Source organism: Rhodamnia argentea, chromosome 2 (genome assembly GCF_020921035.1).
Source record: "Rhodamnia argentea isolate NSW1041297 chromosome 2, ASM2092103v1, whole genome shotgun sequence".
Taxonomy (NCBI): Eukaryota; Viridiplantae; Streptophyta; class Magnoliopsida; order Myrtales; family Myrtaceae; genus Rhodamnia; species Rhodamnia argentea.
This window is the reverse complement of record NC_063151.1, coordinates 1,710,396-1,733,592: the sequence shown is the minus strand read 5'-3', so window position 1 is coordinate 1,733,592 and position 23,197 is coordinate 1,710,396. Positions and strand designations below refer to the sequence as shown.

The window sequence follows — 23,197 nt, the reverse complement described above, 5'->3', positions numbered from 1 at the left end:
CTGAAATCTTTGCGTGAAATTTCAATGAAGTTCTTATAATCAAATTTTCATTAAAAATCACTAACGTGGTGATCTAGTATCATCGGCCGTCCTACGTGCCACATTGCCACGTTAGCATTTCTTGCTAAAATTGGCAAGAAAGATTATATTGAAATTTCGTGCAAAAATTTAACACTAAACTAGCAAGAGCGGAACATTTAAAATTGAATTGACATTTGTGCAATAAATTTAGGAGTGATTGGACCATTTATCAGTTTAATTAAGTTTGAATTGACAAAACAACTTTGGTCTGACTAGACTTAAACTTGAAAATTGTAACCCAATTAAGCTAAAGCTCGATTAGAAATGTCCGGTCCTGTGGAAGTCGCCGTCCCCCGAGCAATCAAATAAGATATTGAATTCGTCTTGCCAGATCCTTCTGTACAACGTTTTGGCCTTAAAAAAATGTCAATTTGAAAGTTAGCTCTCTTTTTTGGATTTTTCTTGGGTTTGACTCATTGAAAGTTCGCTTACTTTCCCGGATGTTGATTGGATTTGACTCTCACGATTCACACCTCACTTTATGGAAAAATGTACAAATTACAAGAATGGGGGCAAGCTTCGGTACCAAAAAAACCGACAGATCTGATTAAATTAACTCCCCTCACCGAGCAAAGGAAGGAAGGTTGCCTAGTTAATACATTCAAGATAATTAGGTATCTACAAAATACCATCTTAATTCATCCTATTGTCGGCTATAGCATCAGTCCATTCTCAATTTTCAAATATAAGAACATGTACGGTCCTCATTTGTACGTGTAGGTAATGAAATTGTATGATCACTATCAACTCACCTCAAAGGTGTTAAACTAATTGAGTAAAAGCTTGGTCCACTACATAAATACTCTAGGGCATAGCAATTGGCTTCTGATGTTACAAGTAAATGTGATGATACAAAAAATCGATCCCTACATCGATTTAAACACAAGTATCTCGTAGCATTCACGCCTACTTATGTCGGGCATCGAAGTTCGCATGGGGCCATAGGCATCTCGTGCCATCTCCTCCCCTCAAAACTCTCTCTACCACGGAAAACGATTTCCTACTCTTATCGCCACACCCTCAATCTGCGATCTTGCTACCGCCAGGAGAAAGGTGTCGACAATGCCGACCTGAGATGACTCGCCTCGACTGGTTCTAAACAGGGCGACACGGCGGATGGCGGATGTCATGGCAACGGGCCTGGTCTAGCGGTTGCAGCAGGGCATACACGTAACGGGGCGGGCCTAAGGTCCGGCGCAACATCGTTTTATTAAACCGCAGGCTGAACCAAACCGGCCGTCTTGACTCGGTCCAGAAAAAGTAAGAGTACCTGGATAACGTCCCCCAAATTCTATCCTACTCGCTCTCTTCAGTCCCCCTCGTTCCTGCAATTTTCCTTCCGCTGTCAACAAGAAGAAGAAGAGCGAAATGTCCATCTCCGCCATATTCGGGACTCGAGTCCCTGTTGCGCCCTCACCTCCCGCCGGCTCCGCCTCTTCCAAGGCGGCCCCAAGATTCGCCGGCGGTGAGAGCATCAGCGGTGCAGGGATGGTTTCGATTATAGAGTGCTCGTCGAGGCCGCAAAAGAAGGCGACCGCGCACCACATGAAGACGAGGCCCCGCAAGACTCAGGCTTGGGACATTCGGCGCAAGCCCACCGTCTACGCGCCTCTCCCTCCTCTCCCTCCTGACTGGACTCTCGCCTCTAGTGGCGGCAGCGATGACGCAGACGCCGCTTCTGGTACCGCTTCTTCTTCTTCTTCTTCTTCTTCTTCTCCTCCTCCTCCTGCTCAGGCTCCACCCACCAGCTAGTTCGAGCTTGTTATAAAGATGTCGCTTTTTGTTTGTATTCGATATTATGACAGTGGTGTTTAATGTGGTGTTTCGTTATTGGGTACTTCGCTGATATTGTTTTTGAGTCGATCTTTGAAATGCGTACATGCTTGATTGTTTGGTTAGGTGCTTGCGCTGATTAGTCACAACCTGTTTGATGATATTCTCGTTAGAGTGAATCGGGACAAGTGTTGGTTAATGTTTTAAAAATTTTAAGCATCCGTGAAGTTCCTGGCAAGTGATACCTCTTAGACCTGTAGATACGTTTGTTCCATAGGGAGCAGCTAGATAAATTAGCATCATGAGGTCATCATCATAATAGGTTGCAACTTGCCGGGCGGTTAATGATTGTGAAGAGTAACAAGATTTTATGGAATTTAGAGCATCTGAAGCTACCCAAATTGAACCTTGTGTTTTGTGAATAGAGCTTTTCCTTTGTTGCTCTTAATTCATCAGAAAAGATTCTTGTCAGATACTTGACTGACCTGCCATTTCATATGCTCTGCTTGAACACTAGCACCAGCTAATTTTATTCATCCATCCTCTGCGGATGTTGGAACTTGACATTGATCTGCTTCTCGTTCATTATCCAAGTGTGTCTATCTCAGAGGTGTCCTTCCTTAGAAGGCCCCATACAAGAAATCTTGTGAACTAAATTTTCACATTGTTAGGTTTACGCTCTAGGACGAACTTGATTGGGCATGGTTGTTGCTCATTATTTGATAAATGCACTCCTTAGGGAGTGAAACTTTAGGTGTGGGTATCCCATAAACCAAATAAAGGGGAGTATAATAGGTGCTCATGACTAAACTTGTCATTATGTCTTCGACCCAAAAAAACTAAAAAAAACTTAGTCATTACGGTATATAGGGATCTTGCATGAGGACATGCACAAAGAAACTGTCATGTTGTGTTCACATTCTCATGTAATGAAGTTATTTTGGTTTCCGAATGTATACGTATGGAAGCGTATCTAAAGCCCGTAAACCATCTGAAATTACTGTCAAGCAGTCAAATGTTCCTTTTGCATCCTGGAGTTTCTTTGAAATGGGAAAAGGAGAAGAGAAACTCAATCACTCCCAAGGTCATAGTTGAGGAAAAATAATATAGCTCAGATCAAGATCCCATTGTAAGTGAGAGGAGCGTACATCCACAGCTCATCTGAGCTCAAGAACTGAACCGAGACAACAAAAACACATTTAGTTCATGTTTTATGTATTTTCTGAACTATTTGTGTGCTCCAAATTTTGTTTATTCTCAGCTTAATCTGCAGCTGAAATAATTTCACGTAGTGAGCTGCCTCCTCAAGCATTGTGCTGATGTCAACCTGCCACAAAATCCCATAAGTATTGTGTGGTTTGCATAAATTCTTTCAACATCCTGAAAGTACACAGAAGCTACTGAACACTTCATCAGAGATGCTACCTACCTTGGTTCCATTGGGAGCAAGGTTTTGTAGAATTCTCAATCGTTTGTTAATCCTCGCTCTACGTTTCTATGAAATCGGAGGGCAAAGTTTAGAGAAGAATCATATGAATGCAATGAGAAAATGAGCATGGGAAACATTTTTCCAGGAAGACGAACTGATTACCCTTGCATAGAGGCTTTGAGGATCGGTCGCTGAACCCCTAGTAGCTTTAATCTTCCCTACGTTTCCATTTTCAGCAAGTGTTGTCAATGCCTTGAATGTTGGTGTTAGTTCTCCATTGAGCTCTTCAGAATCACTATCCTCTGAACTGCTAGTGCTAGATCCATTTGGTCTAACATTACTTCCATCTCTATCATTGTCATCAGACAGGAGCTTCTTTGGATTCCTCGAACCTTTAATGTTCTTTCTCAGCTGCATATAATAAGATTGTCCATGAGGAATAATAGTACACAGGATATAACCACTTTCATTCATGGAAATCGTCTGAGAAATCAGAATATTGAGACACAAAACTGAAACTTATGTCTGTCGAAGTGCGACGCCTCTTCTTCGTATTCTCTGACACATCGGTGCAAGTAGAATGTCCTGTGGCAGCATGTATGCTGTCGATTCCAAAAGACCTCCTTTTGAGTTGCAATTGCATAAGAGGCGTGCTAACATCTTCTGACTGATTATTACCCAAGCTTCCGCTTCTTTCGCTTTGCATCTTCGTCAAACACGCACCTTCTTCCATCAGAGTTTTACTCAACTCCAACATAAAGGAGTTGCTATTACTATCCGTGTTGAAGGCATCGGAGAATACATCAAAGTAGGGAGAGATTTCATCAGCTTCTGGCACGTGGTTATTGGTCAAATTAAAAAATCAGGGACCATATTGAATATTGGGTTACAGTACATAGATTATATTGATCAAATTAATAGTTTATGGATTACATTGAATATCGAGTCAAAGTTTAAAGATTATTTATGTCATTATCTAGAAATTAAATAAAAAAGAAAAAGAAGAGATTGAAGACGCAGGAAACTGGGAATCAGAAAATGAAAGGAAGATGAGATGGTCATGATCAGGTTGGGAAACTGACGCGCGTGGTAGAGCGCGTGGGGGCTTGCCAATTTTGGATTACAGGGGTTAAAATTGATTGACCATGGCAATGGGTTCGGTTCCGATTCCTGATTTCAAGATCGGAATTGTCTCGAATTGATTTCTAGCTTGTTTGCATCTCTTGCGATGTGAATCACATTCTTCGATAATGATTTACTAATCATGTGATCACGTAATCAAATATGAAAATCATTTGACCTTTATATTTAATTATAAAATTTTGAGTTTTCACCAAATACATAAGAAAGGGTTGGTTACCGGGTAGAGCTGGGAGCCGAAAGTTATAGAATCGACAAACTGGAAGATTGGGTTCCTGTTCCAATCTTTTGAAATCGAGGGCATATATTAGATTCTCCGTGTCAGGTCGGACACTAATCCATCTTATAATCAAGCACTCCTATCACATGTGGTTTTATTCATTTTTAAATGACATGAAGTGTTCATATCTTGTGCTCGAGTGATTTCAACCGCGAAAGATTAAAGCATATTGTTTGCGTGCATCGATTGCGGGATAGGGGATCAAAGTTGCTTTGGCAAAGACACGGGTTAGATTAATTTACCTATTTGACCATGGAAGACAAAAACAGGTCAGCCATCTTACTATAATTTTCATTGAATTTGAACATAATTTCACAGCAACATACATAAAGCTCACTTTCATATAATTTTCTCAAAAATTTCTTGATAATTATCGTGAAAAGTCAAGCCGCAATTAAAATAATGATCAAATTCCTAGAGGGATATATAAGTCATTGCCGCAACAATTATTTTATATCACCAAAATGCAGGCACACGTGTCAAATTATCAAAGTCATTGCGGCGTTTAGTTCCTCTTTGCACTTCACTATTCCCATCGAGAGTCTCCTCTCAGATCCATCCACGTCAGATTTTAACCACTGGAGCGCGGGCCCCGCTCTCCACGTGGGTGCACAACCTACGCTCCTTCTCGCAATCTTGTCCTTTTACCCGTATACACGTGTGCTTCCAACACCCGTCGGGCCCAAAAGCCAATTTTTTTTTTCGACAAAACCAAATGATTTAGATAATATTTTTTAAAAATTAATTTATTATATAGCTACAAAAAAAATTAAATAAAAAACCTATCATCGATAAAAAAAAAAATGCATTTTCACTGGTGAATTAATTCAAGCAATAATCTTAAGTACAATTTCCTATAATTTAAGAATCATCAGATCATATGTACAGGTTAAACCCTCTCAAGATCAATATCACTAGAACAAAATTGTACTCACCCAAGCTCTTCTTTAAGCAGTTTGCTTCATCTTCTCTCACGCTTTGCCCTCTTCGGACACCGTCCCCGATGTTCCGCAAGTACCTCAGACAGCATTTGGGACCAGAGTTCATCAAACTGATGCTGAAAATTTCCCTGAAACCAGTCCGAAACTTCTGAACGCAATTCCATGGGATTCTCCTTCCAGACCTCCCATAGCCTAGCACAACAATCGATCATCCTACTTTTCAAACTAAAAAGAAGATTACCGACCCTTTTTTGGCCCGACGCCTCTGGTCTCAGAATGGTAGCAGGTGGAGCAACCATATGTTTCCTCACAGATTTTAGGCATGGCAAAACTTGACCTTCGAGTAATGCATAGGCAAATACAGCAACACGATGCGTATCATCAAGAATGGGCACACCGTGCAAAGGAAGCTCCCAAAGGTGCGGGCCAAAGGTAGGGACCACCCAACAGAGAACTTGGTCGGCTTTGGGGTCATAATACGACCTAGGGTCTGTGAGAGGTGAGGAAAAACTACACAAAGACTTGGCGTACTTTACGAGCCAGTCTGACTTCACACTCGTTGCTCCATGCATGTATGGCCTCTTGGTATAAAGCAGTTCACTGTACACTAAAAACTCGGGCGCCGAGTTAGAAAGAAAGGACCTACGGTGGAGAAATACAGTTTCTTTAACCATGCTAGCCTGATACCGAACTGCACGAGCTCTTCCATCCCCTTCTGATGAACCTCCTCTAATACGTTTTGCAACTCTATCTGCCCAACCGGCGCAAATAGCTTGGCCCAAGACCTCTTCCTCATTCAATTGCAGAGGGTGCTTATTGGAGGGAACCCTCCAAGCATGTTCTACGTCGTCTAGCGTTCCAAGAGTCCATGAGAATTCAGGGACGAAGTCAATGCTTTGAGCAAAGACCAATTGAAGCAGTTGCTTTCTCAGCTTTGACATCTCCTCCATTGTTTTAAGGTGCAATGAGTTTTCATTGCAGAAAGCAACTCGACTTCTGGAAGATTCAAAACACTGTAGCGCATAAGCAATGGAGAGAGCATCGCTCCATGGATTATGAAACTTCGCACGCGATGCTCGAATAGCTTCTTTAAGTTCCTTTTTCCTTGGTTTTCCTTGATTGTCCATCCTATGGTCCCTGCTTAAAGAAGCAGATTGCTCGAGTTTGCCCAACCCTTCTCCATCCGATTTACTCCCTTCAAGCTGCATGATGAAAGGATTTGGCAAGCTTAAGGCCGCTGCGGCTGCAACTGCATATCCGAGAACTAAGCTTGCCCGAGCATAATTATCAACCGTCTTCATGATTTGTATAACAGTTAGGAGCATCCTAGAATGGTGGGGACTCATTGGATAACAAGCCATGGCTTTCCCTAAGGACGTCAATTTCCCACTACTGTCGAGTGCTTCAAGGGCCTTCAAGCAGCGCTCTGCTTCAAGCAAGGCTGTATGTTCGGGCTGTGTTGGAAATGGAAAATTTGCAACCTGAATAAGCAAAGAATAAAAGCAATTAATCTGAAGCCCGACACTAAATAATCAAAGACTCAGTGGTGAGGTTAAAAAAATAACCATCCAACCGTGTGGGGAATGAAAATTTGCAACCTGAATAAGCAAACAAGGGCGAGCGGTTCCAGACTCCATATAGGTTCCACCTGGAATCTTCCCGTCGGAACGGGTTCCTCAATTTCTCTAGAATCTGAAATCTACCCGTCGGAACGGGTTCCTCAATTTCTCTAGAACCTAGAACCTACCCCACATACTCCGGAACCTGAAACTTACCCTATCACAGGTTCCAGGATAGGTTCCAAGGTCTACTCGAGTTCCACACAGTCTTAATTGAACGATACGATGAATTAACCACCATTTGCTGCTACAATCTACTAATCGCGACTCAAATATAGAAACACGAATAAATCTGAAACATTAATAAAAGTAAAAGCCTCGATCATAAATATCGCCGGAAACAAAAGTTTCGACTAGTAATTTCAGATTACACACTCATCATCGGACGTCATGGAATACCACAGGATCGCACAAAGACATATACCAAGAGAAAATACAAAAACTTGTTTACAAGTTATAGGTTCCGGGTTCGAAACCTACCCGTCGAACAGGTTTCCTAATTTTTAAAACTAGAACCTATCTTGCATACCTTGGAACCCGAAATCAAATAGGTTCTCAACCGTCCGGTTTCAATTCCAAATTCTATCCGAAACCATGCTCACCCCTAATAGCAAAAACTAAAAGCAATCAATCTAAGGTCCGACGCTAAATAATCAAACACAGAGTGGTGAGGTTAAAAAAAAATGACCATCATGTGGATGTAGCAGCTCAAAGAAGCGTGGCCATGAATAGACTATGTACTTAATAAACACAAACATAAATAAAAAGGGCATGCAGCAACACCTTGCAAAGGCAGCTTTATGTAGTGATGTTGCACACGATTAAAGGTGATGCATGGACATTCACAATGCAGAAGCAAACATCATTGTATCTCATCGTGAAAATCAAATTATTATCTAGTAGAGCAGGATTGCATAGGACCTACCTTATCAATACCCATAGATTTCATGAGAAGGACAACCCCGTCAACAGGTATTTTAGATATTTCAGCTACGGAGAAGTCAGAGAATATGTTATTAAAGACTGCAGAAGAATAGAGACGGTAGCAATGACCAGGACCAGTTCTTCCTGCTCTTCCAGCACGCTGGGCAGCTGATGCTTTACTTATCCATTGTATCTGATACATCTCCATCCCATTGGAAGAGTTGTAGCTCTTCACCTTTTCTCTTCCAGTATCAACTACATACTTTATGCCAGGAATAGTTAAAGAAGTTTCAGCGACATTCGTTGCAATAACCACTAGTCGTGCGCCTTCCTTGACCTCCTCGAATACACGGAGCTGTTGTGCTGCAGGAAGCATTGCATAAAGTGGCAAGACATGCATCGGACAAGCATAAGAATCATCATCTGCCCCATTCTTCTCCATACTTGGATCCATCCCATCTGAGTGTCCTCCCACATTGGTTGAGTTTGCCGAGTCTGTCTTGCAGTATGAAGGAATTTTATTAGTCAGAGCTTCAAAAGCAGCTCTTAGTGAAGCAAGTGTTCCCTCCTCCTCGAGAACTTCAGAAAGGCCACCATCTGATGGATTTTTCTTGCCCAACGGATGCCCAGCATCATCATCAATAGTCTCCCAGTCACTATCTAAACCCGAATCCTGGGACACATCTGACTCTTCCTCACTCACATCAAACTGATCTTCCTCATAAGAACTAAACCTGTCAGTTTGCTGGTGCACATGGTTAGTATCAAGCTGGTATGCCTCATCAATTTCTTTTAAATTGACTCCCTCGGTATTGCCTAACTCAGAGACTGCATTGAGATCATTCACTCCAATTTCCTCGGAGGTTTTGTTCATTATCTGTCTTGAAGCTTTGCGAAGCTTCTGACATAAATGCTCAACTTCCCCCTGTCCAGTAACAAAAACAAGTATACCCCCAGGTGGCAGCCTCTTGTTTATTGAAATTACCTTCTTATACGCTTGACCAATATAGCCTAAAATTTCTGTTCTCTTTGAAAAATGTATAGTGACTGGGTATTGCCTAGTAGGAACCTCCAACACTGGAGGAGGATCACGGAATAACCTCTTTCCAGAAACAAAGTCTTCTACTCGCAAGGTGGCACTCATTAACACAAGTTTTAATGGAAAAATCATGCTTTCAGGACTCAGACATTGTCCTAATTGTAACATTTTCTGCTGTTTCTCAAACAGATCCTACAATCAACAAAAAGATTCATTAGCAATCTCTACCAAAGACACAGATATCCTATAGATCAAGAATGAATCATTACAAGACAATTGTCACCTGACGTAATTGTACAATGCGCGATAACATTCCAATAAGTATGTCTGTATTCAAGCTTCTCTCATGAGCCTCATCCAGAACAATGATGGAGTAACGCTTCAACAAAAAGTCATTCTGCACATGAAGTTTGATAAAGAAGTCGATAAAGCAGTATGTCTGTATTCAAGCTTCTCTCATGAGCCTCATCCAGAACAATGATGGAGTAACGCTTCAACAAAAAGTCATTCTGCACATGAAGTTTCATAAAGAAGTCGATAAAGCAGTTGTACAATGTTCTCCACCTAACAAAGCATGCTTGTAAAAGAAGTCATTCTGAGGGGAAACACCAAAAACCACCAGTAGTATGGAAGTATAAATTGGCTGATGCCAGGTTCATATCAACAAAATAATCAAACTTCGGAAGATCTCTGAGGAGTCTCGCAAATGACCAATAGGGCAAGAGACCCAAACCTACTTAATGGGGGGATTTTATTTTTCAGAGACATATCAGATTAAAAAAGAAAAGATTCACCCACTTATAGTCCGCCTTTCATTTCTCCGACTTAAATTCGCTAGGTAATCAATGGCAAAGATGAGCTTCAATTTTCACATCGGCACATGCTTGATCGAAAACAATACAAAGGAACAACTAATTAATACATATGCAGTAGATTATTCCGAAAACCCAGCAAAAAAGAGAGAGAGAGAATCATAAGCTGATACTCAGAAGCAAGTCAAAGATATGATCAATGTGCTACTTCATCATCTTGGATATAGTATGTAGAGTTGACGAAAGCGAACCTGAACTTCTCGCAATAAGATTCCATCAGTCATAAACTTGATGGCACAACCATCTCCAAGTCGTTTATCATACCTAACTTGAAAGCCCACCTCTTTACCCAATTGAAGACCAAGTTCATATGCCACACGCTTTGCAGTAGCAAGGACGGCAACCCGACGTGGTTGCGTTACACCAATTATTCCACTCCGCACAGTAGACTGGTTTGAACCAAATCCCACTTCAAATAAAAACTGAAAACATTGGAGAAGCAAGTGTTGTCAAAATCACTCAAGTCAGTTGCAAAGCACAACATCTTCGCTATAATACAAAGTCAAAGCTTACTTTACCTGTGGAACTTGTGTTGTTTTACCACAGCCTGTTTCTCCGCAGATAATAACAGTGGAATGGTAATTAATAGATTCCATTATCTCCTGCTCCATCATGACTATTGGAAGATCTTTTCTCTTGTCTTCAACTTCCTTTGGCCTCGATACATGCACTATAGTAGGGGTAGTCACTAGCCCACATAACTCTGAAAGGCTTGTCTTGTCAAACTCTGATTTCAAAGTATCCTCTGCCCTATCCTGCCATGCATTCAAATCCCAGAATCCTTATAACCAACGACTGCGAAAAAAGTTACAAGGAGGGAATTCTGCATATTTCATTACCATACATACTCCACAGTAATAAACACTGTAATCTGTGCAAGAGAGAATGCAAATCGAGATTCATCATGTAAAGTATTCATATCACAGGAAAACAAGTGATCTTGGAAAATATCCGGTCAAAACTAACACAAAACTTGTTAGGAAATTATTGAGTCAATGACGAGAGGAAGATTTCAGCGATTAAAACTTTTGCTCACAAAGAGCATGAAGCTGCCAATCTGTTTCTTCACATACTTACGTACCTAGAAGACACTGCATGGTTATTTAGAAAACTTTAAAGGACGAGAAGGACCTGCTCACGTGGCAAGATTACATTAGAGCAAGTGCATATAGCAAGTTAGTAACATGTTCCTGGGAACATTTATCTTAAAAAAGATGCATATGTACATCACTAATCTTGTTGGATTGCTTCTCCAGTAATTCAACGGGGCAAAAGCATATTATGATTGAGAAAGAAAGGACTCTGTAAAACTACTACAGTTCAGGATCCTCTAAGATACCTCTGAATACATTCAATACACAACAAAGCGGACGCGTGCATCCACATACACAAGCCCAAGCACAATTCTACCTACACAAACACCTAACTACACCCATGCACGGCCACCCACACCCACCCATAAACACAGGCCACCTACATGCGAATGCATACAGAAGCACATGCCTATAGGCACACTGGCATGTGCACAATATGCATGGACATGACTGTGTACAGGCAAATGCATGGACAGACGTGCACACTTAAATTCTTAATTTTAACCATATTGGCAATTAGAAATATTTCAAACTCGGTATCCATTCTAAACACCGACAAGTCAGGAAATTATTTTGAATCAGCAAAAGCAACCGGATGCTAGGGACATCTCAACTCAGAAAATTCTATTTCAAAATTAGCATATGCAACCTTAGCCCTCGAAACTCATATGCAGAATTAGCAAAACTAGATTCGAGCATACCAAGCAGCAAGCATTCTCTCTGTCATCATGATTGCAAGTTATGTGTGAGGAAATTTGCATATTTCCACCGCTGAATGCATCACTGTAGGCAGCTTTTCTAACCGGAAGTTGCTCAGTTGATTCCTTACCAGTGTCAAAACTTTTGCTACCAACCAATTCTTGAGAAGAGTCAAAAGGAGCACATCCACTATCTAAACATCTCTTTTGTGCTTTAGTTGGCTCCAAAATACCATTGTTGCCAACATCTTGCTCACAAAATGATTGACAACTGTCTGATGCATGCTCACTCTCACTGGGAGCATTGCCAACATCCCTGCTTCCAAGGGGAGCTCTAAGCCCGGCCTTGGAAAACTGCACAACCTTCAAACGTTTTTCACGCACAGTTTCGGCCTAAAGAGAAAACATGCATCTGGCTAAGCAGTGGCCGACAAATATTTTAGCTAGCAACAAGTGGGTAAAAAATACAACACAATACCCTTCCAATATTCTGCGATGACTGCAGCAGTGAGTATGCAGAATCTGGAATCTTGTGCTTCCTGAAGGAGGAAATTATGGCATAATCAATAAGTAGGCAAAGCCTTTAAGTGTAATCATCAGTCATCCACATTAAAAGCAAATGGCAATTACATACTCCAACGTCTCCATGCTTTTCAATAGAAGCACGGCCTTTTGCTTCTCCTCCTATAACAACATGAAACAAAGAACAAATTCAGTTAACATAATATGATACACGATAAGTAAGCAAAAGATAAGCATCAGAAGTCACCTCCAATTTCTTATTCTTTCTCTTTTGAGACATATTAGGACTGGGCACAGTCTTTGATTTTCCCATGCTGCTGCACAGAAGATTCAACTATTAGAACTCCTTCCATGACATTTCGACACACACAGGGAGGTTTGCCTTGCTGATGTTAGGATGTAATGACCTAACAGCAGATGTTGTGAAGTAATATAATGCTGAGGAAATGGAATGAAGAAAGGTTCTGTTTTGTGCTTGATGGAATTAACACAGAGTTCGAGTTAGCTGGGAAGGGTTTTTGTCCCTCGTGGGGTTGGCAGAGTATACTTATGGGCAGGGATGCTATACTACCATGTGTGAGATGGCAGTAGGAAATGGCAAGAAGATTAACATAAGGGAAGCAAACTTGCTACCTAGAGGAGTTATTGGAGGGCCTGCAAATAGGAAAGGACCAAAGAAAGTGGCTGAACTCATAAATTGAGATATCCCAGCTTGGAAAGAACAGCTCCTTATAAACCTCTTCGATGAGAATACCGCCACCAAAATTCTCACAATTCCACTGGGATCGCAAGAAAGAGAGGACAAAATAGTCTGGACTAAGACTAGAACTGGAGATTACTCTGTGAAGAGTGGCTATAACATAATTAGGGAGATTGGAGAACGGAGCAGTAACGTAACAGCCTCATCCTCTCATCAATATCCTCGCTCTCGCTGGACCAGGATCTGGAAGGCTAATACAAGTCCAAAGATCCAATTTTTATTATGGAGAATGTGTCAGAATGCTTTGCCGACTAAGGAAAATCTATTCAAGCGAGGTATAGTGAAGGAAAGCACCTGCGAGATATGCAAGCAGCAGCCAGAATCAGTAGAACATCTCTTTTCGCTCAGTCCATGGACCCATCAAATTTGGTCGGACCCTGCAACACAGATTCAAGTCTCACCCGTTGGCCTCCGCCAAATTGATGAATGGCTACTAAACTTTAGTCACACCTCAACGAGCTTCGACCTCCTAGCTACTGTACTCCGGCGAATCTGGAAAGGAAGAAACATGAAGCCAAACCCAAAGAATCTCGTTAGTTCAGCCGTGGCTGAAAATCTTCTCTTTATGAACCAGGACAAATCGAAAAAGGAGGAGCGAGCTGATAGGGGTTCCTCACCTCAGATCTGGAAGGGCTGGACCGATGATGCTCTTAAAATCAACATCGATGGGTCATTCTCTGCAGAGTCGTCGATCGGAGCTACTTGCTGCATTTGCCGTAATAAAGTTGGAGAATTGGTAGATGGCTTTGCGAAAGAGGCAAGGGCGAATTCAGCTGAGCAGACAGAGACAATCGCCTAGGTAGAAACCCTAAAAGTTCCTTGGCTCACTAACTGAACAGAAGCTGCTTTTGGTGTCCGTTTGCTTCTGCTTTAAGCTTTTAGCTAATAAGTCCAGCAGTTTTTTTGAAGCAGATCATCATATGTCTAAGATGCAGTGAAGCAACAAGAATGGACCATCTGATTTTCACATTTTTGAGAGCATAAAACTTTTGTCGCATGAGTTTCATTGGCCCACGTGTAAGGCAAATTAAGGGCAGTTGCAATGGCTGAAAAAATAGGCCCTGATACTTTGACATATAGGAATGCTTACCTAAAATCTTAAACTATTTCATTATCTAACTCGTCGGAACTCTTATGGCAGGGATTGCAATCGGAGGCCTGTGACCGGTACTGACCTAAACAGTTTTTAATAATATTCACACATTTATTCAAACTTTTTTTTTCATTTTCTTTTTTTTTTTTCCTTTTTTCCCTCAACCAACCACCGTCAAGCCTCATCCACCGACCTTGAGCAAGGGATGCCTGGACTTGGGATGGTGAGGGTCGTACTCACCGATCTAGCAAAAGGCCGCCCTTGCCTAAGGCTAGTGACCTCCACCAGTCATCGACCAGGTTTGACGATGGCTAGCGGAGGGAAAACGATAAATGAAAAAAATAAAAATAAAAAGTAAAGAAGGAAAATTGAAAAAAATTAAAAATAATCATTAAAAATTATCAACGTCAACTTCGGCTGTGCCACATAGAACGGCCAAAGTCTAAGTTAACAATTTTCGGGCCAAAATTAGCCGGATGAACTCAATTGGCAAAACGTAAAAATATTTAGGATTTAATTGGCAAAACATAAAAAGATTTAGAACTCAATTAGTAAAATTAAAAAGGTTTATGGCTAAATTGACAAGAGTACAATAGGCTTAGAATTGTGACAAAAACATAATAAATTTAGAACTTTATGGACAATTTTTCTTGTACGAACAAGTCTGGTTTTTGGTGATTATGATGTTCGACAAGGAGGGGTTCATGGACACGAAGACATATTCGCCGAGGAATTTTTTTTTTATAAAATTAATTGGGCATATGAAAAGTCCAAACACATAATTATTATGCGAAGCAAGTCAGAAGTGCGGGTGAAAACGGAAGGGAAAATTCATGTTTGCGTCAAAGTTTCCTTCACAAATTCACGTTCGCATTCCCTTTGCGTCAAAACTCAACAAATAAAATGAAAAAAGATGCCATTTCCTTGGCATTTCACACCCCCAATTCGGCTGGGACAGCTTGGCCCGGCAGGAGCCGCATCAAGCCATGCTAATTCGGCTTGGCTTGAGCCGCTTGGAATGAGCCTCCTCTGTCCAGTCGTCGCCGTATCAGCGAGTTCTGGCTAAAATTGCCCGAAAGGTCTACATTGAAATTTCACACAAAGGTTTAGGACTAAATCAGCTAAATCAGCATTAATTTAATTGATTAGACAATTTTCCCAATTTGATTGAGTTTTCTTTTTAAGAAGAAAATTTTCATTTCACTTAAAAAAGAGGTACATAGCTTCAAGAAAAATCAATTAAAAAGCATTCCAATCGAGTGCAAATCTGAAAAATAAATCTAATTTGGTATAACTTGCAATAACTCCCTCCTTCCACAAGGACGGATTATCATAGCATCGTAGTATAATTAGAGGCCAATCACCGAAATTTGCATTATCATTAGTGATGAGCATACACTGAAATATTTCTCCATGGTAATTACAATGCGATGCGTGCCCAGATTTGGCATTCCCAGTACCACCATCCATACATAGACAACAACAATACTAATTAATTGAAAACACACAAATAACGACTTGTAAATCCTAGATCTAAATCTAGATCGGGATAGAAGAGATTCAAAATGTAGATCTAAACTCTAAATCAGGAAAGAATAGCTGCAAAGCGGATACAACTAATCAAAATACTTTCAGATAAACTCACCGTTGAATGCAGTGAGAAAAGAGCTTTAGAGACTTGCAAAGCGCCCCAATGACGTCCACAAAATCACCAAAGAAGTCTGCAGGATTCTTGAAGATGAAGAGAAAGGGAGATAGATAGGGATATAGAGAGGAAGAGGGAAGGAACCTCTGAGGATAATTTCCAAAGAAGGAGGGTTGGAGGTTGGCGGCTGGAGAGAGGAAACCCTAAAAGGTGGGAGGGGTTGGATCGGATTTGTTAATTCAATTGAGTTTGAGTTGATAAAATATATTCTTCTTCTTTTTTCCGGACTCAGCTTAAACTTGTAAATTGTAGCTCAATTAATCCCAAACCCTGTATACACATTTTGGCCTTAAAAAATGTCAAACTGGAAGTTAGCACTCTTTTTCGGATTTTGCTTGGGTTTGACTCGTTGAAAGTCGGCTTGCATTCCGGGATGTGTCGTTCTATGTTATCCAAGTGTGTCTATCTCAGAAGTGTCCTTCCTTAGAAGGCCCCATACTAGAAATCTTAACTAAAAATTGATTGTTTTCAGGTTTCGCTAAAGGAGAAATTTGTTTGTGCATGGTGGTTGCTCATTATTTGAAGAATCTCCTTAGTGAACTAAAATAACAAAAACAACATACATTTCAAACCAACCAACCCCCCCCACCCAAACCCAATGAAAAACATGGCACTAACAGGATATAGTCAGGGATTTATTCATTATAAGTGATTATAGAATCATATTTTCTTCAGGAGTTTCCCATATCACATTGATTCATTCTATATAAACCATAAAAACTTCAATTTTCCATCTTTAATCCTACAACCACATGATCCACAAAAATCCATTATTTTCCAATCAAAAGATGGATATATATATAATATATATAATACAGGTCTATCAATAGATAGAGTATAAAAGGTGGAGACCCCATGTACTAAAGAGGGGTAAGTCGATCATCACTTTACATCTCTAATTCAAACCAACATAACATAAAAACCTTTTCATCAAAACAACTAATCTATGTCTGGGTAAAACGCGATCCAAACTATAATATTTATATCCACACAGAAGATGTCAAAACTGGGCCAAAAAAAAAAATTTCTCATTACCGTACATAGGGATCTTGAATCAGGACATAAAAAAAGAAACTGTCATATCGTGTTCACATTCTCATGTAATGAAGTTATTGTGGGTGTTCTTGACTGTATACATATGGAAGCGTATTTAAACCCCGTAAACCATCTGAAATTTCTGTCAAGCTGTCAAATATTCCTTTAGCTTCCTGGAGGTTCTTTGAAATGGGAAAAGAGAGAAGAAACTCCAAGGTCATAGTTGAGGACAAATAATATGGCTCAGATTGAGATCCATTCCGTTATAAGCGAGAGGAGCGTACATCCACAGATCATCTGAGCTCAAGAGCTGAACCAAGATAACAAAAACATATCAGGTTCATGTTACGTGTATTTTCTGAACTATTTGCGTGATCAAAGTTTTGTTTATTCTCACCTTAATCTGCAACTGCAAGAATTTCACATAGTGAACTGCCTCCTCAAGCATTGTGCTGATGTCAACCTGCCACAAAATGCCCATAAGTTTTGTGGTGTTTGTATAAATTCTTTCAACTATGTCCTGAAAGTGTACAGAAGCTACTGAACAATTCGTTAGAGATGCTACCTACCTTGGTTCCATTAGGAACAAGGTTTTGTAGAATTCTCAATCGTTCATTGATCCTCGCTCTACGTTTCTGTGAAACCGGAGGGCAAAGTTTAGAGAAAGAATCATATGCATTTAATCAGAGAATGAGGATGGGAAACATGTTTCCAGGAAGATAAACTGATTACCCTTGCATAGAGGCTTTGAGGGTCGGTTGCTGAACCCCTTGTAGCTTTGATCTTCCCTATGTTTCCATTTTCAGTAAGTGTTGTCGATGCCTTGAATGGTGGTATTAGTCCTCCATTGAGCTCTCCAGAATCGCGATCCTCCGAACTGCAAGTGCTAGATCCATTCGGTCTAACATTACTTCCATCTCTGTCATTGTCATCAGACGGGAGCTTCTTTGGGTTCCTCGGACCTTTAATGTTCTTTCTCAGCTGCATATAATAAGATTGTCCATGAGGAATAATAATACACAGGATAGAACCACTTTCATTCATGGCAATCGTCTGAGAAATCAGACTATTGAGACACAAAACTGAAACTTACATCTCTCGAAGTGCGACGCCTCTTCTTCATGTTCTCTGACACATCAGTGCAAATAGAATGTCCTGTGGCGGCATGTATGCTGTCGATTCCAAAAGACCGCCTTTTGAGTTGCAATTGCATAAGAGGCGTGCTAACATCTTCTGGCTGATTATTACCCAAGCTTCTGCTTCTTTCGCTTTGCATCTCCGTCAAACACGCACCTTCTTCCATCAGAGTGTTACTCAACTCCAACACAAAGGGGTTGCTATTACTACCCGTGTTGAAAGCATCGGAGAAGAGATCAAAGTAGGGAGAGATTTCATCAGCTTCTGGCATGTGGTTATTGGAACCGATTCCCTGGCATGTAGACACAACATAACCGATGCTCTCGCCATTAAGAGAGCTGCTCTCTTGAGAAACAGTTTGCAGGTTTGAGTCGGGAATGACTAGAGGATAACGCGAGCAGCCGCTCATTCCTGAAAAGTCGGTATTGAGTTCAGGATTTAGGCAAAAAGATGGGATTTGGAAGGGGTGTTCACTATCATGCTCATGCGAAAATGGGTACTGGCTCAGAACATATGGTGTGAAATCAATAAGCTCCTCAGTGGATGCAAATAAGCTCAAAGAATCCCATTCTTCATAAGCAGAAGCTCCTAGGGTGTCCATCTATACTACTGCTGATATGAGAGGTTTGTTGAAAGAAAGTGAAGGAGTGCTGAAACTCAGTCCCACTTGAACTCAGCCTACAAAACTTGAAGCTAATTTATACCCAAGATCAACTAGCCCAGAACAAATGGTACTAGGAGATTGACCTCACATGGATATTCATTTCCCCATTCCTGATAATTGATCTGGTGAAGGTTGGTCCTAATTAAAATGTTAGACCAACCACCTCAAAAGTCAAGCATGTGGCCAACTCAAAGCAAACTGCATCTCATATCAGGGACTAGTTCATCCAATAATACATGAAACAGCTCTGACTTCGAGACAACTTAGACTTTCTAAACATTCAATTAAAGTTGACAAAAAGGGTCTTAGGCCAATGATTAGGAGGTTATAAGGGTCTAAGCCCAATGATCAGGACGTTATGTTGAAAACGACTGATCAGTGTAATGAAAAGATGATGCTGAAGAGCCATAAGATAGAGCAAGAGCAAGAATGGAGAGAAGACTCCTGTGTTTCAACTTTGAAGCTGCGATAGAACGTGGCAGTCCAAAAGTGAAATATAATAAGGGAAAGGATAGCAGGGAATTCTGTTGGCAGACTTAAAGAATTGGTACCCATGGACGGCAACTTCGTGGGGAATGAGTCGACCTTCTTGAAGGAACTCGAAACCCGACAGGATAACCGAAGAATTCGGTTCTTGCTCTCTCCCAGGATGAGCTAATTTAAACTGCAGAAGATCTCATGGATCTGCCACCTCCATTCAGTTTAAATGCTGAACTATGGTCTGTCAACAGCTGTTGAGGCTGGCCAACAAATATGATATAACTACGTGGCTAAGTAAGTTCATCTGGATGCTTACATTTTCAAAGTTGGGCAGATATTAATTGGGACTCATGTTTCAAGAGGCTGAGTTCTTGTTAGGAATCTCATTCATAGTATTTATCTCCTCAGACCAATTTTGAGATACATTATCTGCTCTACGACTCTATAGTTACTGTTAAATTTGTGAAATGGGGACATCCATATACGAAAAATTGAGATAAGGCATCGAAAAACGTTGGTCACTTGAAAGCCATAACTTTCAAAAGCACGAGTGCTAGCGATGATGCTCAAGTGAACGATTTTTTAAAGTTATGACACTTAAGTGAACGTTTTGAAAGTTATAGCACTCAAGTGAATGTCGAAAAAGTTATGGCACTGATAGTATACTTATTCCCGAAAAAGTCGTTGGTGCTCAAATAGCTCAAGTACCCATGTGTGTAAACCTGTTTGTTTGCGATTTTCAAGAAAGCAAAAAACAACATTTTACTTTTTTGTCAAGGTTCAAGAATACTATCCAAATTTCTAAAAATTAGACTCACTTGTCACAAAAATGCAATCGAATCCTAAAATTGTCCAAAAATTCAATCAACAAAAGGACTTGATTTCACCAATTCGATAAGTTTTGGGACTTAATTGAACTTTTTTAAAGTTTTAGGACTTGATTTCATTTTCGTAATAAGTTTTAGGACTTCCAATGCACCTATCCTCTTCTAAAATACAATCAAAATTTTCAAAACATTATACTTGAGGTTTTCCATCAGTGTTCAAATACTGTGAAAGTTTCGGGAACTAAAACCTACGGAGAGTGAAAGTCTTATCTAGACACGCTTTGTCATTTTGAAATTTTCTAACCTTGATCTTTTAACATACGAATTGGTGCAAATTGGTGCAAATTCACGTTGCATCGACGGAAAAGGAACTTTTTAAGGCTCCACTAGATGATTCATGTTTTAAGTCTACTAAGCTTATTTACTCCAACCATCAATGTGGCTAATCGTGTTGGTCAAGATTTACTCCTTAATCCCAAGTTTGAAATCGCAAATTCTTGTTTATTTCTGATGTTGCCTCGACTTATATTAATCTGTCTGGCGTAAGGATAACTTTGACTTTACTCCAACTCAAATACGGTGGGGTGACATTGATAGACTTGCTCAAAATGCGCAATAATTGTAACACAAATCGAACAATCCGAAGAAAAATTTGAAACTTCTTACTCATTTGTCATGTTATTATCTCCAAATTGTCCCCTGCCCAAACCCAAACAAGGGATCATCTAGGCCAGACGGGCTCGTACAAGAAGCATATTTTTTTTTTTGCTTTTTTAAGCATATGATTAATTATTGTATCACCCCAAAGGTGTCGTGTCGTGAGCGAATTTCTAATCGTGCTCTCGTCATTTGCTACCTCATGTGGAGAGAAATCCTGACTTCTAGCACTCCGATGGGGCTGCCACGACTAGTTTGCACATTTACGGGCGAACTAAATAGTTATGATCCACATCGAACATTCCGTCGAAGGATCGTAAGACCTTTTTAATGATACAAAGATGATAACGGTATTAGTCGTATCTCCTCGCCCCGTTTACCAATTATGTGAAGGGGAAAAAAACAAACAAAGGCCGATCCAACGTGTCTTCCTCTGTCCGTTCTTGGAGAACAGCATGCACCGGCCATATTTGCCGACTTCATTTGATAACTAACAAGAACACCTTAGCACCAAGGAATAAAATCTTCAAGCCACGCTACCGTTGAAGATTCAGAGGAATTATAGCATCCCTCTCGGCAACGTCGTACCTTGTTGACCCTTGGATTAATTACATTTTTGTGCATGAACTCCGCGGAGTATTGATCATATTCAATTGTCTAAATATAACAAGTCAAACATTAGATTAAGTTATCTCCCGATGCATGCAATAATGTCTTTAGGTCAAATTGCATGAGTCATGTTGCTAATACCATGTGACAGTTGTTTCACCGTGTCTTCACAAGCTACTCCCTGGATTAAAAGATGGATTTTGCAAACATATCATTCTTTGAGCTATTGTGAGAGTAACAACATATTGTGAACTATAAATTCTTAAAGAAGTGAACTATTAACAATTTATTATCATTTTGTTATTTGTATTTTTGTGGCCCAAAACGGATTGTTATTCTCACAATAAATTGAGGATAGTCACTTGACCATTTATCTAAAACGATTGATTTTACTGCATACTTCAAAATTTATCTACTTGTTCATTTACTTCGGATGATAAGAGCGAGGGTGCGCAAGAGTCATGTACCCAAACCCTCGTGCAAGTGTGCAAGGACTACCCGACCTCGGTCGTGGTGGAGCGAGGGTTTGTACAACCTCGCAATGAATTGGTGCAGTATGCTCGATCCTAGGTTATATGTGGAAATAAGCCACTCAAAAATGCCCTCAAATGGGAGACAAGAGTGAAGAAAAGCATTTGCAAATAATAATATTAGAAAATCATTCATACAAATGTTTAGACATAAATTGTTGTTGATAAAAAAAAAATTGTCGATGACTAATTATTTCAAGGGATGGAAGCTATTATGTTTAGAAAAATATTTTTCAAATCATTTAATTTGCACAATACAAATGGAAATTAATAATATTAGGAAATCGATGAGGCTGGGGTTGAATAATTTGAGCGACTTTAACATGTGCCTGCTTCTAAAGAATGCAAAGTCAACGATCAGGAGATGACCATATAACGGCACGTGTAAGGAATGAGCATTTGAAAATGATATTTAAAAAAATAACGTAAAATAACCCAAATTTAATATCCGAATATATGTTTTTTTTTTGGGGGAGGGGAGAGGGGGTTGGTGTTGTTGTCGGTATCATGTAAGGTGGTCCGATGAAATACTTGAAATTATCATGAAATTAGTCAGCGTATGCCTTCTTAGTTATATATAAATCTTTGCCCTTGGATCGTTAGAAGAAAATATGTATGCTATTACGAGAGATAAAGGGAGAAATATAGGCTTAATTAGCTAAAGAATCTTATATATCAAGAATTTCATTCCAAAAAGAAGTACAATAATTTGGAATCTAAATGGTGGTCTTTATCGTTTTCAACTCTAACTTATTTTGTTTGTCCTATCTCATGCTCTCTTCTATCATCTTTTTTGCTTTGTCTCTTCGCAGAGCGTGAGAGTTGAATCGTGCATTTATGATATTAGCATCTTTACCCTTTAAGCTCTTTATCAATAGAGCCACATGTCTGTTGACAACTTCAACTCTAACTTCTTTTTTTTTTAGGTCGAACTTCATCTCTAATTTGATAGGCAGAAAGTTGGATATATTCGAGTCTATCAAACATTGCATAGCCCTTCCATTCTCATTTAGACACGTGCACGTGCACCAGTCAAACCACGTCCAACCACAGGCCATTGGGGCTGCCGATGCCTCAACCATTTCCATGGACTTCCCCATCGGCCGCCATTGCCTTCGCTCGACTCCGTCTTTTAATTCCCATCTTTTTTGCTCATTCCTCTTAAGAATATATTCATCTCTCTTCCTCGGAAATTGAGACAATTCAATCTTAAATTTATTGTAAATAAGCCAATTCGGTCATAAATAATTTTTTTGTGTCAATTCAATCTTAAACATTTTGAACTTAT

At 40.1% G+C, this 23,197-nt stretch overlaps 3 protein-coding genes across 6 annotated transcripts; 1 reads left to right on the top strand and 2 right to left on the bottom strand.

Annotated features, from left to right (window-relative positions):
- The first annotated feature begins 1,296 nt into the window (after window positions 1–1,296).
- On the top strand, window positions 1,297–17,495 carry LOC115746338 (50S ribosomal protein 6, chloroplastic). 4 transcript variants are annotated; one of them, XM_030682059.2, is made up of 2 exons: window positions 1,297–1,762; window positions 3,128–3,597. In XM_030682059.2, the coding sequence occupies exons 1-2, from the start codon at window positions 1,450–1,452 to the stop codon at window positions 3,172–3,174; spliced, it is 360 nt and encodes a 119-aa protein (XP_030537919.1). In that variant the 5' UTR covers window positions 1,297–1,449; the 3' UTR covers window positions 3,175–3,597. The 4 variants fall into 4 exon arrangements, with proteins under 4 accessions (XP_030537919.1, XP_048129676.1, XP_048129675.1 ...); XM_048273719.1 differs by lacking the exon at window positions 3,128–3,597 and adding an exon at window positions 2,372–2,664; XM_048273718.1 differs by lacking the exon at window positions 3,128–3,597 and adding an exon at window positions 17,415–17,495 and having other exon boundaries at window positions 1,299–1,762.
- On the bottom strand, window positions 5,527–12,725 carry LOC115746337 (ATP-dependent RNA helicase DEAH13-like). The gene is made up of 9 exons (XM_030682058.2): window positions 12,660–12,725; window positions 12,525–12,574; window positions 12,369–12,429; window positions 11,894–12,283; window positions 10,617–10,853; window positions 10,290–10,520; window positions 9,510–9,623; window positions 8,189–9,418; window positions 5,527–7,125 (listed from the first exon to the last, which is right to left on the bottom strand). Exons 1-9 carry the CDS (start codon window positions 12,723–12,725, stop codon window positions 5,665–5,667), a joined length of 3,840 nt encoding a protein of 1,279 aa, XP_030537918.1. The 3' UTR covers window positions 5,527–5,664.
- LOC115746283 (transcription factor bHLH87-like) lies at window positions 17,220–18,826 on the bottom strand. The gene is made up of 4 exons (XM_048273716.1): window positions 18,099–18,826; window positions 17,738–17,986; window positions 17,575–17,640; window positions 17,220–17,468 (listed from the first exon to the last, which is right to left on the bottom strand). The coding sequence occupies exons 1-4, from the start codon at window positions 18,741–18,743 to the stop codon at window positions 17,346–17,348; spliced, it is 1,083 nt and encodes a 360-aa protein (XP_048129673.1). The 5' UTR covers window positions 18,744–18,826; the 3' UTR covers window positions 17,220–17,345.
- Between the last annotated feature and the right edge of the window lie 4,371 nt (window positions 18,827–23,197).

Bases quoted from the DNA above. Each gene is read 5' to 3' on its own strand.
- LOC115746338 (XM_048273717.1), top strand. From the start codon at position 1,450: ATGTCCATCTCCGCCATATTCGGGACTCGAGTCCCTGTTGCGCCCTCA.
- LOC115746337 (XM_030682058.2), bottom strand. From the start codon at position 12,725: ATGGGAAAATCAAAGACTGTGCCCAGTCCTAATATGTCTCAAAAGAGA. The intron at 10,854-11,893 runs GTATGCTCGAAT...AATGCATGGCAG, and splicing joins GAGAGAATGCTTGCTGCTTG to GATAGGGCAGAGGATACTTT. The intron at 10,521-10,616 runs GTAAAGTAAGCT...CAATGTTTTCAG, and splicing joins AAACAACACAAGTTCCACAG to TTTTTATTTGAAGTGGGATT.
- LOC115746283 (XM_048273716.1), bottom strand. From the start codon at position 18,743: ATGGACACCCTAGGAGCTTCTGCTTATGAAGAATGGGATTCTTTGAGC. The intron at 17,987-18,098 runs GTAAGTTTCAGT...TATTATATGCAG, and splicing joins GGCGTCGCACTTCGAGAGAT to CTGAGAAAGAACATTAAAGG. The intron at 17,641-17,737 runs GTAATCAGTTTA...CCGGTTTCACAG, and splicing joins CTCAAAGCCTCTATGCAAGG to AAACGTAGAGCGAGGATCAA.